The 13,138-nt window shown below is 39.1% G+C and overlaps 1 protein-coding gene across 1 annotated transcript in view; it reads left to right on the forward strand.

Annotated features, from left to right (window-relative positions):
* The window catches only part of ERMP1 (endoplasmic reticulum metallopeptidase 1), a 64,855-nt gene extending 52,131 nt beyond the window's left edge, over window positions 1-12,724 (forward strand). Inside the window, exons 15-16 of the mRNA XM_011937358.1 lie at window positions 9,718-9,881; window positions 10,004-12,724. Coding sequence (XP_011792748.1) covers window positions 9,718-9,881; window positions 10,004-10,168 — 329 coding nt within the window. The 3' untranslated portion in view covers window positions 10,169-12,724. The remainder of the gene's footprint in view (window positions 1-9,717; window positions 9,882-10,003) is intronic.
* Window positions 12,725-13,138: the final 414 nt, after the last annotated feature.

Below are 13,138 nucleotides of genomic sequence, written 5' to 3' on the forward strand. Positions count from 1 at the left end.
GCTCTTGTTAAAGTGAGATATGGAGATGAGAATTCAGTCTGGCAAGAAGCTGTCTCAATCTCAAAAAAAAAAAAAAAAAAAAAAAAAAATTATGTTTCTTCTTGACTTGTAAGAGTTTGTGTATTCCAGATAAAAATCCTTCATCTGATATATTTTGTGAAGATTTTCTACATTCTTTTTTTAATGTTGTCTTTTGATGTGCAGAAGTTTTAAATTTCTCTGAATTCCAGTATATCAGGATTTTCTTTCAGAATCAGTGCTTTTTATTCCTCTAAAAAATCATTGCCTACCTAGTGGTCACAAACATAAATTCTCACGTTTCCTCCTAGAAGCTTTACAGCTTTAGCTTTTATGTTTAGGCCTGTGATCCACCTTGAATTAATTTTTGTGTATGGTCTGAGGTGTAGGGGTCAAGGCTCTTTTTTTCCTTTATGGATATCAAGTGTTCCTAGCACCATTTTTTGAAAATACTTTTACCATTGAATTGCTTTGGTGCCCTTATTAGAAATCATTTGACTATGTGTGTGTAGGTCTATTTGTATACTAGTTATTACACTTTTAATTATAGAAGCTTTATAGTATTTTCATGATTGAAAGCATTAAGCTCCTTTGTAGTTTTTGTTTTTCAGTATTTTCCTTGCTGTTTTTGTTTATCTTCCTTACTATTTTCTTTTTCATATGAACATCAGTAATAACTTACCCAATTCTAATATAAAGCTTATTGCTTATTGGTATTTTTGGAGTATCATAATAAATTTATAAATTACCTTCAGGAGAACTGATACAATGTTGAGTCATCCTATCAGTGACCTGGGAATGACATTTTGTTTGTTCAAATCTATTTTTATGTCTTTCAGGGGTTTTCCCCCTATAGTCCCAGCACTTTGGGAGGCTGAGGTAGGCAGATTGCTTGAGCCTGGGACCAGCCTAGGCAATATAGTGAGACTCTATCTCTACAAAAAAAGAAAAAAATTAAGAGTGCTTGTGCACACCTGTAGTCCCAGCTACTTGGGAGGCTGAGGTAGGCAGATTGCTTGAGCCTGGGACCAGCCTAGGCAATATAGTGAGACTCTATCTCTACAAAAAAAGAAAAAAATTAAGAGTGCTTGTGCACACCTGTAGTCCCAGCTACTTGGGAGGCTGAGGTAGAAGAATCGCTTGGGCATAGAATTTGAGGTTGCAGTGAGCTATGATTGTGCTACTATACTCCAGGCTGGGCGACAGAGCGAAACCCTGTCTGAGAGGTTTTTCTCATCTAGATTGTGTTGCTGTTTATAATTGAGGGCATCTCTCTACCATTATATCCTCTGATTATTTTTTGTATGTGTGAAGGCAGTTGATTTCTACATGTCAATTTTATATCCTACTACCTAACTGAATCTTGTATTTTTTGAGTTAGTTTAACCATTGATATCCTTGGGTTCTCCAGATATACCAGGGGTTCACAAACTTTTTCTCTAAAGGGGCAGTCTGTTTTTATGCTGCTCATAAAGACATACCCGAGACTGGACAATTTACAAAAGAAAGAGGTTTATTGGACTTACAGTTCCATGTGGCTGGGGTGGCCTCAGATCATGGCGGAAGGTGAAAGGCAAGGAGGAGCAAGTCACATCTTATATGGATGGCAGCAGGCAAAGACAGCTTGTGCGGGGAAGCTCCAGTTTTTAAAACCATCAGATCTTGTGAGACTCATTCACTATCACAAGAACAGCACGGGAAAGACCTGCCCTCAAAATTCATCCACCTCCCACTGTATTCCTCCCACCATATGTGGAAATTGTGAGAGTTACAATTCAAGATGAAATTTGGGTGGGGATGCAGCCAAACCGTATCATTCCACCCCGGCCCTTCCCAAATCTCATGTCCTCACATTTCAAAACCAGCTGTGCCTTCCCAACAGTCCCCTAAGGTCTTAACTCATTTTAGCATTAAAAGTCCACAGTCCAAAGTCTCATCTGAGACAAAGCAAGTCCCATCTGCCTATGAGCCTGTAAAATCAAAAGCAAGTTAGTTACTTCCTAGATACAAGGGGGTACAGGCATTGGGTAAATACAGCCATTCCAAATGAGAGAAATTGGCCAAAACAAAGGGGCTACAGGCCTCATGCAAGTCCAAAATCCAGCAGGGCAGTCAAATCTTAAAGTTCCAAAATGATCTCCTTTGATTCCATGTTTCACATCCAAGTCACATGGATGCAAGAGGTGGGTTTCCATGGTCTCGGGCAGCTCCATCCCTGTGGCTTTGCAGGTACAGTCTCACCCCAGCTGCCTTCACTGACTGGCGTTGAGTGTCTGTGGCTTTTCCAGGAGCATAGTGCAAGCTGTCAGTGGATCCACTATCCTGGGGTCTGGAGGATAGTAGCCTCTTCTTGTAGCTCCACTAGGCAGTGCCCCAGCAGGGACTCTGTGTGGGGGCTCCAACCCCACATTTCCCTTCCACACTGCCCTAACAGAAGTTCTCCATGAAGTCCCCACCCCTGCACAAACTTCTGCCTGGGCATCCATGTGTTTCCATACATCTTCTGAAATCTAGGCAGAGGTTCCCAAACCCCAGTTTTTGACTTCTCTGTGCTCACAGGCTCAACACCATGTGGAAGCTGCCAAGGCTTGAGGGTTGCACCCTTTGAAGCCACGTCCTGAGCTCTGCGTTGGTCCCTTTCAGCCATGGCTGAAGTGGTTGAGATGCAGGGCACTAAGTCACTAGGCTGCATACAGCATGGAGACCCTGGGCATAGCCCATGAAACCACTTTTTCCTCCTAGGCCTCTGGACCAGTGATGGGAGGGGCTGCTGTGAAGACCTCTGACATGCCCTGGAGACGTTTTCCCTATTGTCTTGGGGATTAAAATTTGGCTCCTTGTTACTTATGCAAATTTCTGCAGCTGGCTTGAATTTCTTCTCAGAAAATGGGCTTTTCTTTTCTGTTGCATTGTCAGGCTGCAAATTTTCTGAATTTTGTGCTCTGCTTCCCTTATAAAACTGCCTTTAACAGCACCCAAGTCACCTCTTGAGTGCTTTGCTGCTTAGAAATTCCTTCCACCAGCTACCCTAAATCATCTCTCTCAATTGAGTTCAGAGTTCCACATATCTCTAGGGCAGGGGCAAAATGCTGCCAGTCTCTTTGCGAAAACATAAGAAGAGTTACCTTTGCTCTAGTTCCCAAGAAGTTCCTCATTTCTGTCCAAGACCATCTCAGCCTGGACTTTATTTTCCATATCATTATCATTATCAGTATTTTGGTCACAGCCATTCAACAAGTCTCTAGGACGTTCCAGACTTTCCCACATTTTCCTCTTCTTCTGAGCCCTCCAGAACTGTTACAGCCTCTGCCTTTTACCCAGTTCCAAAGTTGCTCCCACATTTTTGGGTACCTTTTCAGCAGCACCCCACTCTACTGGTACCAGTTTACTGTATTAGTCTGTTTACATGTTGCTGATAAAGACATACCTGAGACTGGGCAATTTACAAAAGAAAGAGGTTTATTGGACTTACAGTTCCTCATGCTGCTGATAAAGATATACCCAAAACTGGGCAATTTACAAAAGAAAGAGGTTTATTGGACTTACAGTTCCACGTGGCTGGGGAAGCCTTACAATCATGGCAGAAGGTGAAAGGCAAGGAGGAGCAAGTCATGTCTTACATGGATGGCAGCAGGCAAAGAGAGCTTGTGCAGGGAAACTACCGTTTTTAAAACCATCCGATCTTGTGAGACTAATTCACTATCATGAGAACAGCATGAGAAAGATGTGCCCCCAAGATTCAACCACCTCCCACTGGGTTCCTCTCACCACACGTGGGAATTGTGGGAGTTACAATTCAAGATGAGATTTGGGTGGGGACACAGGCAAACCATATCATCCAGGTAAATAATTTAGGCCTTGCCTCGGTCACATTCTTTTGTTTTCCCCCTTTTTTTTTCTTTGTTTACCAGCCATTAAAAATGTAAAAACCATTCCTAGCCTGAGGGCCATACAAAAATAGATCTCAGCTGTGGTTTATTGACTGCTGCATATCATCTGCAAATACAGTTTTATTTCTTTTCTACCAATTTTTATGCCTCTAATTGATTGTCCAGTTGGCTAATAAATTCTAGCACAGTGTTGAAGTTACGGATATAGTGAGCATCCTTGTCTTGTTTTTGATATTAGTGCAAAGGTCTCCAGTGTTTTCCTCATATTTAAGATCCTGGTCTTAGGACTAAGGTACATACTTTTTAAAATCATTTTCAGCAAGCATTCATCAGCTGTCATCTTGTTGAATTTTAAAAACAAGAAATGAGTGTTTAATTTTGAGAAAGGCTTTTTGAGTATCTATGAAGGCAGTGATAGGAATTTTCTTCATTGTGTCTTTTTTATGGCCTGTTATTTTATTAATGTGATGTTGGATTCTGTTTGTTGATATTACTGGGAAATTGTGCATTAATATTCATGAGTGATACTGGTCTGCTTTTTTCTTTGTACTCTTTATTATATTAATACTTTATAAGAACAATTAGTTTTCCTTCATTTTCAATACCTTGGAACAGTTTATGGAGCATTGGAGCTATTTGGTTGGGAAGTTGCCTTGAATTCCTCTGTGAACGCCATCAGGGCCTGGTGCTTTAATGGGGGGCAGTTCCTTAATTTTTTCTAGGGAAACTGGTCTGTTTAAACTTGATATCTTTAATGTGCTCAGTTTTGGTAATCTATATTTTCCTAGAAAAGTACTGATTTCTTCTGGGTTTTCAAATTTATTAGTATAGAGGCCTGCAAAATAGTCATGTGATTTTATAAATTTATTGTTTAGATTATTTTTCTTTTTATTTATCTTTTTGTATATTTGTGTTTTCTCTGTTTTGCTCTCTTTCCCCACTGCTCCTTTCTTGATTTAGCTAGCAATTGTCTTATTTTGTTAATTTAGGGAAAAAAACTTCTATTTTTAAAAATTAGGTCTGTTTTTGTTCTGTATTTCATTGATTCTTGCTTTCATCTTTGCTTTCTTTTGGTTACTTTGTTGTTCTTTTTGACCCAAGTCACTTTTAAAAATTTATTTTACTGAAAAAAGACATATTTTTGATTTGGAATCTCCCTGGTCACTCAGACTGGAGTGCAGTGATGTGATCATGGCTCACTGCAGCATCAAACTCATGGGCTCCAAGTGATCCTCCTATCTCAGCCTCTGGAGTGGCTGGGACTACAGGTGTGTGTCACCACTCCTGGCAAATTTTTAAAAAAACTTTATCTAGAGATGGTGTCTCGCTATATTGCCCTCAAGTGATCCTCCTGCCTTGGCCTCCTAAAGTGTTAAGATTACAGGCATTAGCCATTGCATCTAACACCCCCCAAAATTTATTGCTATGAATTTTCCTCTTATTACTGTTTTGCATGTATCTAGTAGTTCCTGTTTTAAAAAAATTCTGTAATTTCAGTTTGTACTTCCTCTTTCACGGAAGAGTCTTTAATTCCAGAGGAAAGCTGTTTTATTGTTAATTTCAACAATTCCATTTTATTGAATTGTGATCAATGTCATTTATTTCTCATTTTATATAACTTTCCCATATTTCTTGTGTGTCCTCTAGTACTCGATTTTGTAAGTGTTTGATGCTCACTTGAGAAGGTATATTTCGTATTATCAGTACATAAAGTTTTGATATATACAGATTGAGCACCCTCATCCAAAAATCTGAAATCCAAAACTTTTTGAGCACCAACTTGATGCTTGATGCCACAAAAGGAAAATTCTGCCAGCCGTGGTGGCTTATACCTGTAATCCCCACATTTGGGAAGGCCAAGGCAGAAGAATCACTTGGGGCCAGGAGTTTGGGACCAGCCTGGGCAACATAGTCAGACCTTGTCTCTACAAAAAATTAAAACATTAGCCAGGTATAATAGCTCACACCTGTAGTCCTAGCTACCCAGGAGGGAGGACTGCTTGAGTCCAGGAATTGGAGACTGCAGTGAGCCATAATTGCACCACTGCATCCCAGCCTCGGTGACAGAGTGAGACCATGTCTCAAAAAAAAAAAAAAGAAAAAGAAAAGAAAATTTCCACATCTGACCTCATATGACAGGTCATAGTCAAAACATAGGCACACAACACAGTTATTCAGCATCCCTGGGGGAAGAAAACCATCCCAGCCCCTTTCAACTATGACATACATTCCTCATACACCCGGATTCTCCATGCAAGCATGCCTGTAAAGAGTAATAAAATGGTATGTGTGTAGGCTGCATATGCCAATGGCAGGTTTCTCATAATACCTCACATGAACCTCAGACCTATGTGCATTACACACTTTTGTTTTTTTGTTTTTGTTTTTTTTTTTTGCTTATTCTCTGTTCTGTTGTGTAAAGATATTGTTTAAAATGCCAAAAAGGCCTGCATGATACCTGTAGGGTAATGCAAGTATTCCAAAATCTGAAACACTTCTGGTCTCAAGCATTTCAAATAAGGAATACTCAACCTGTATACATCCACGTGATCTACCTCATTGGTCATTTTAAGTCTACCTATGTCATCCTCATTTTTTGCTCGATTGACGCGTCTTGTACTGAATGGAATATTGGAGTTTCTTATTTTTGTGTTTATATGTATATATCTTCTATACGACTCCTGTAGTTTTCTTTATAAAGTGGTTGCTGTGTTATCTGATGCATAGATATTCACAATTTTTATGTCTTCATTGTGAATTGTGACTTTTAGTATGAAAAAGTACCCCTTTTATATTTAATGCTTTTGCCTTGAATTCTATTTTTTCAGAAATAAGATAGGACTTTTAAATAATTTCCACTTGCCTGAAATACCTTTGTTCATACCTTCGTTTACCCTTTCTGAATCTCTCTGTATTCAGGAAACATACAGTATGTGATTGGGCTTGGCTTTGTAAGCCAAGTTGAAATTTTTTTTCTTTTAGTGGGTAAGTTAGGTTTATTTACATTAATTTTTATTACTCATACATTTGGCCTCAGTTGTCACAATATTTTATAATTACATGTGTTGCTTTATTTGTTATGTTCCTTTTTTCTATGAGGTGTCTTCTATGCTCTTTAAAACATTTATTTTCTGGCATTTATGAATGTTTATATTTGTTTTAATTCTCTATTATTTTACTTGAACCCGGGAGGCAGAGGTTGCAGTGAGCTGAAATTGCGCCCCTGCACTCCAGCCTGGGCCACAGAGCGAGACTCCGTCTCAGAAAAAAAAAATAAATAAATAAAGGTAGCATTGTTTTAACTCCCACCAATTAACCTGTACAACAGCATGCTTATTATATTTTCCTCTTTCTCCCATTTTCCATCCAATTTTTGTTACAGCATGTAACATTTGTACATTTGTTTTATACCTTCACCTTAGTGTTTTTGTAATACATTTGGATGTATTAAAATCCTCACTATAGTAAGTTCTTTTGGCCAGGTGTGGTGGCTTACTTTGGGAGTACTTTGGGAGGTTGAGGTGGGAAGATGGCTTGAGCCCAGGAGCTCGAGACCAGCCTGGGCAACATGGGGAGACCCCATTTCTACCAAAAAAAAAAAAAAAAAAAAGCCAGGTTTGTAGCATGCATCTGTAGTCCCAGCTACTTGGGAGGCTGAGGCAACAGGATTGCTCAAGCAAAGGAAGTCAAGGCTGCAGTGGGCTGTGTTCATGCCACTGCACTCCAGCCTAGGTGATAGAGCAGTTGGCTGTGTTCACGCCACTGCACTCAAACCTAGGTGATAGAGCAAAACCCCGTCTCAAGAAAAAGTTCTTTTGCTGAAGTTTGTAGAGTTATCTCTTGGTTGGATGAATCTTATTCTCTAGACTGTTTCTTATTCTCTAGACTGTTTCTGAAGAAGGGCTCATGAGTGCTCTGTTTCTATATGGCTAAAATTGGTTTTCTATAACCTTGATAGTTGAAGGACAAGTTGGTAGACATAAAATCTTCGGTTCACATTTTCCAATATTTTTTTAAAAAATTGCTGTTCCATTGTTGCCTTATTTTATATTTTGTTTTTGGAGTCTGATACAATGTAATTTTTTTGTAAGTTACTTGATCTTTTTACTGAAGACCTTGAAGAGTTTTTTTTCTTTGAAATCTGTTTTACTAGGTTATGTTTTGAAGTTGTTTGTTCTATGTTAATATTCTAAGGTGCCAGGTAATCCCTTTCAACGTGTAGATTCAGCTCTCCTTTTATTTCTGGAATGCTTTCTTGGATTATAGTTTTAAATATTAGTTCTGTTTCATTGTTTGGTTTTCTTCTGGGGTACCAAATGAATATTTCTTTTTGACCTGCCTTCCATTTTTACCACTATCGCTAACCTTTTTTACTTTGCTTTTTCCCATTTTAATTTTCTTAGTATTTCTCCTGTCTTTATGCCTGTTAATAAATTTTCCTTTGAATCTATTCTGTTGGGCATCTTGTAATTGTCTTCATTTCTAAGGTAATTTTGCCTTTTTCCTCCATTTGTTTTCTGAGTCTAGTCAGTCCTTTTAATTCTTCCTTCTAGTAAGAATTTCTGATTCATAGTGGGGTTTTAAATATGCCCAAATGTTTGTATGGATATATTTGTAGTTGGAGTGTGATCATAACATTTTCTTCTGCTTCATGGTTGGGTTTTTTTTCCCAAGAGGAATTTTCTGATTTTTTTTTTTTTTTGGGTAATAACTATGGGTCTGTTTGTCCTTTTCTTCTTCATTTTTGCGCTGTTTTGTAAGATTTCTAGCAATGGCTTCCTTTTCTGTCAGTGTAATAAAGTCTAGATTCCTTAGTAAGTTTGCATTGGTGTGAATGAATAATACATATCTCATTCAGCGTTTTTGATTGGATTTTTCTTGCGAGATCCTGAATTTTCTTTTGCTTCTTTTCACCTTCATCACCCAAATGCCAGAGGATGCCTCTTCCTTCTTTTTTGGTTTATTTTTCCCTGAGAAGTTTTGGTTTTGAAGACTGTTACTTCAGTAATATATACTTTTAAGTCCCTGCCCTGTAAACCTTTCTTTGACTGGACACTATAGTGGTATTTTCAGATTTAGGGTGGACTTACTTGGTCTGTGTTTGCCACAAAGCCTTGCAGCAGAAGCACGGTGGGCACACGTATGTGAGATTGCTTCCTCAGATTTAAAAATTTACGGTTATTGCACATGTGGATATTCTCTGTCTTCAAGTTAGGCTGAGGGTGTGTTTTTGTTTAGTTTTATCTATTTTAGTTTTAGCTTGACTGCCACTATCATCAGTTTCCTTGGAAGTTCCCAGTGATGACTAAATTTTCAGAACTGAGCTGATACTTTCTAGCTTGAAGTTTCAGGAAAACTAGTAAAACATATTTTAAGGTATTACATGATCAACTCTGAAAATTACAACCCGATTCATAATGACAATCCCATTCAGTACTGTTATAGCACTTTGCAGTTTTGCCAACACTTTCATATGCTTTTTCTAATATAATCCCCTCAAAAAATCTATTTCATAGATGAAGAAATTGTGACATAGATTAAATTCCTGATGTCATGCAGCAGTTAAGTGATAGGACCAACGTAACACAGGCTTTCTCATTTAGAGTCTGTGCCTTTTCTCCTGTACCTCATTATTTAACCTTGTTGATTCACACTAAGTGTCCAAACTGGTAAACCTCCATTAGCTTTAATAGCGAGTATATTTAAAGTCATACAGGCATGAACCTTTATGAAGTCTGGTTTGGATTGTGGGTTATTTTTCTGATCCTTTTACAAAGATTAACTGTTCTTTCTTCCTTTTACCTTACAGGACCAAGCCATATGTCCTTTTATGTTCGAGCCCACAAAGGGTCAACGCTTTCTCAGTGGTCTCTTGGTAATGGCACCCCAGTCACAAGTAAAGGAGGAGACTACTTTGTCTTTTACTCCCATGGACTCCAGGCTTCTGCATGGCAGTTCTGGATAGAAGTGCAGGTGCAAATTTCCCAGCATTGTTTGTTTCATTGATACAGGTTCCCAGGAGGTATTTAGCAAGAACCTTGGGTTCAGTATTCTGGCTTCTGAGAACTGGAGAACTAATTGATTTTCTCTGGCAGGTCTCAGAAGAACATCCTGAAGGAATGGTCACTGTGGCCATTGCTGCCCACTATCTGTCTGGGGAAGACAAGAGATCCCCTCAACTGGATGCTCTGAAGGAAAGGTTCCCAGATTGGACATTTCCCTCTGCCTGGGTGTGCACCTACGATCTCTTTGTGTTTTAGTCTTGTGGATGAGCTCTAAGTACATGCCCAGTGGATACTCCATGTGACATGGTTTCTCCCTATGTTACGTGGATGTTTGTAACGTAAGTCAATGAATTTTAATGAGCATATGTTCAAAGAACTTTCTGGGTTAACACTTTTCAGGGCCAAGCACTATAAGGGTTTAGTTGTGGCACAATGATGCATGGCCTGTTGACACTTGAAAATGCCAGTCTTCTGGCACTTAAGCACATGTGGGTACTGCCACTACACACACGTCATTTCATATGACCTTAAGGACAAAAGCCAACAAACCACTTCAGGGGGTGCCCTGTTAGGATCAAGAAAGATGTACACTGTCAGACCATTGTTAATGAGACAAAAGTTGTTTCCAATTTAAGCCCCAAAACCATTTGTTGTATTCGTGGATGGTGGGTAAAATATCATTCACTGGGGTAGTGATTCCCCTTGAGAATATAACTCTGTGTAGGTCACTGGGAGGTGATTGCCATGGGGCTGGGAGAGAAGAGAAGCATTGCGCTCTTGAGGCTGTAGCCTTTGTCTAGCTGTTTCTTCAGGCAGCCTCTCAGATGTGCTTTGTGTCTCTGTGCTGAGGCCTGGACCCTGTGTTGAGCTGGTGACTCACTGTCCTGACAAATGGGCACTCAGATCCACTGCTGTGCTGCTTTCCTGAGGTGGTTTTCTATGCCTGTTTTCCTCTGAAACATGTCTGTTTACCCCTCTCCATCTTACCAAGTTGAAAAGGGGAGTATTTGGCCACATATCCCTCTGGTTTTCGTAGGTTCTTTTGGTTCAGAATATTGTTTGTGCCAGTACATGACCTTAACTTCCTTCCTCAGAGCACTGAGCTGCCACCTGGGCTATTCTGGGGTAGAAGGAAGGCTGGGAGTAGTGGGCATTTTATAAATATTTATTCTCTTTTGTTTCCTAGGAGTCTTGTGTTATACAAGATTAATCCTTTATGGTATGATCTTATTGATGCACTGGGCCTTTTTGTTTTCCAGCCAGTTGAATAGATTAGTTTTTCTCAGTAACTTACTATCCAGCAGGCTGGCTTTCCTGAGACTTGAGGTTGTGGCTTATACTGGAATGAGACCACTGTACCTGTAGGTGGTTCAGATCCTGCATAGTGGCAGCATGAGGACTTAAAGGTGGTTTTCATTTTGAAGATGGCTATGTAGCTTGTAAGGTGTATCACAGCAGTACCTCTCATGGCTTTTTGGTTCCAGCAGTGAAGGGGTTGGTGAGATCAATGGTAAACTGTGCAAGCTTTCTTTTCATCATTAGGAAATGTGAAACACTGGACAAATTTTAAGAAGGACAAAAAGTTGAAAGAAAAGGCACAGTTAACAAAACAAAAAAGGGTAGCTAGATTTATCTTGGGTGATGGAGGAAATGAGAGAGGAATGGTCTTGAAAGGTGGTCTGTGGATCTGTCTGAATAGAAAGAGCACAGTAAGTGTGCATCGCAGGAGAAAATGTCCTTGAAGTTGCTTGTTTAATGTGTATGATGTGCTTTTTAAAATCATGCTCCTCATTGCCTGCCTAATCTGTGACTCCCTAAAAACTAACTGGGCCCACGTAGATAGGGCTGCAACCAGAGCTGAATAATAACACGTTAGGCTGTCACATGCATCAGCACTGCTCACTGGAGTCATTGCTTTTCCTGGACTTCGTAGAAATCAGTCTCAAGTGCTTCAGGAGTCTGGCTCCTGCTACTTTTATCCATCAGGTAGCACAAAAGGTTTGCAGGGTTTGTATCTTGTATAGAATCACAGTTGTGGAGAAAAAGTAATGATTTCTCAATGGATTTTAAAATATGGGCCTATTTTCCATCCCTGTGGTTTATCTGATATAATTAGTGTTCCCTGTGATTTCCCCCCACTTTGGGAAGGATGCCTTTACTCTTTATCAGTAATAAATTATGACTGTTTTCGTATTGCCTTTGGGTTATTTTCCTGTGTAAACCATTGTCTTTTGTTTTGGTTTTCTTTAGCATTATGAAACTTTGGTGGTGTACAAGGTCAGTAATAAGATGCTCACTAGTCTCAGGGCTTGTGTAATATTCTGGGAAGTCATTTAAATGCTAGAGATGGTCAAGCAATAATACACAGTATTTATGACTCAACTGTTAAGTATACTGTTTGTCACATTAGTAGATTCTGAGATTAAAATTTTTTTATAAGTGATCATTTAAATTCTAAAAGGGTCTTTCCAAGCTCTAACAAAGTCACTAACAAATGCATTATTTTCTACAGAATTTAAATGTTAGTAGTACAGTACAGCATATTCAGGGAAAAAGTGTGAAGAATTACAGTTTCAAAGTAGTTCGTTCTTGTGTTTGACCTAAGAATGATTGTCGCATGAAGTGTTTGTTTTTACAGTTTAGCGTAAATAAACAAACATGATAGGATTCCTTAAGATGTTACCACCAAGGGGGCCACAAGCCAGCCTGCTGTCTCAGGAAGCTGTAGGAGTGTTTGTCAATTTCTTGTCACTGGTTTGCTGACTGAAGATTGTTGCCTTATAATGTTACTGAAATAAACTTTTTAATATACTGGTTGATATCTTTTTAACAGAAAAACAGATCTGTGTTCTTCTGTATCCCCCTATTTTCAGGGGTTATTCCATGTCCACAGAGCCTTTTAATTGCTGTTAAAAGACCTAGATGGCTCATGTGAGCAAAGAACTCAACATGGAAATGTTTACTTCAGTTAGAATCCTTTATCTTAGAATGAAATGGTACTTCTGAATTTCACAGAAATTATTAGGTAAATGTTGAGCTTCAGCATATGTAGGAGTTTTCAATCATCCCCATTATCAAAAAAATAGCAAAGGATGAAGGGCGTTCTCTTATTTGGGAGTAAGGGTAGGAGGACGAGAAGAAATTGCCTTTCAGTCAGAGTGACCCATTGTTTATTCTAAACTCCACAGGAGGAAAGGGTACCACCACTCACCAAAATAGAGCATG

Source organism: Colobus angolensis, unplaced genomic scaffold, assembly GCF_000951035.1.
Source record: "Colobus angolensis palliatus isolate OR3802 unplaced genomic scaffold, Cang.pa_1.0 Scaffold162, whole genome shotgun sequence".
Taxonomy (NCBI): Eukaryota; Metazoa; Chordata; class Mammalia; order Primates; family Cercopithecidae; genus Colobus; species Colobus angolensis.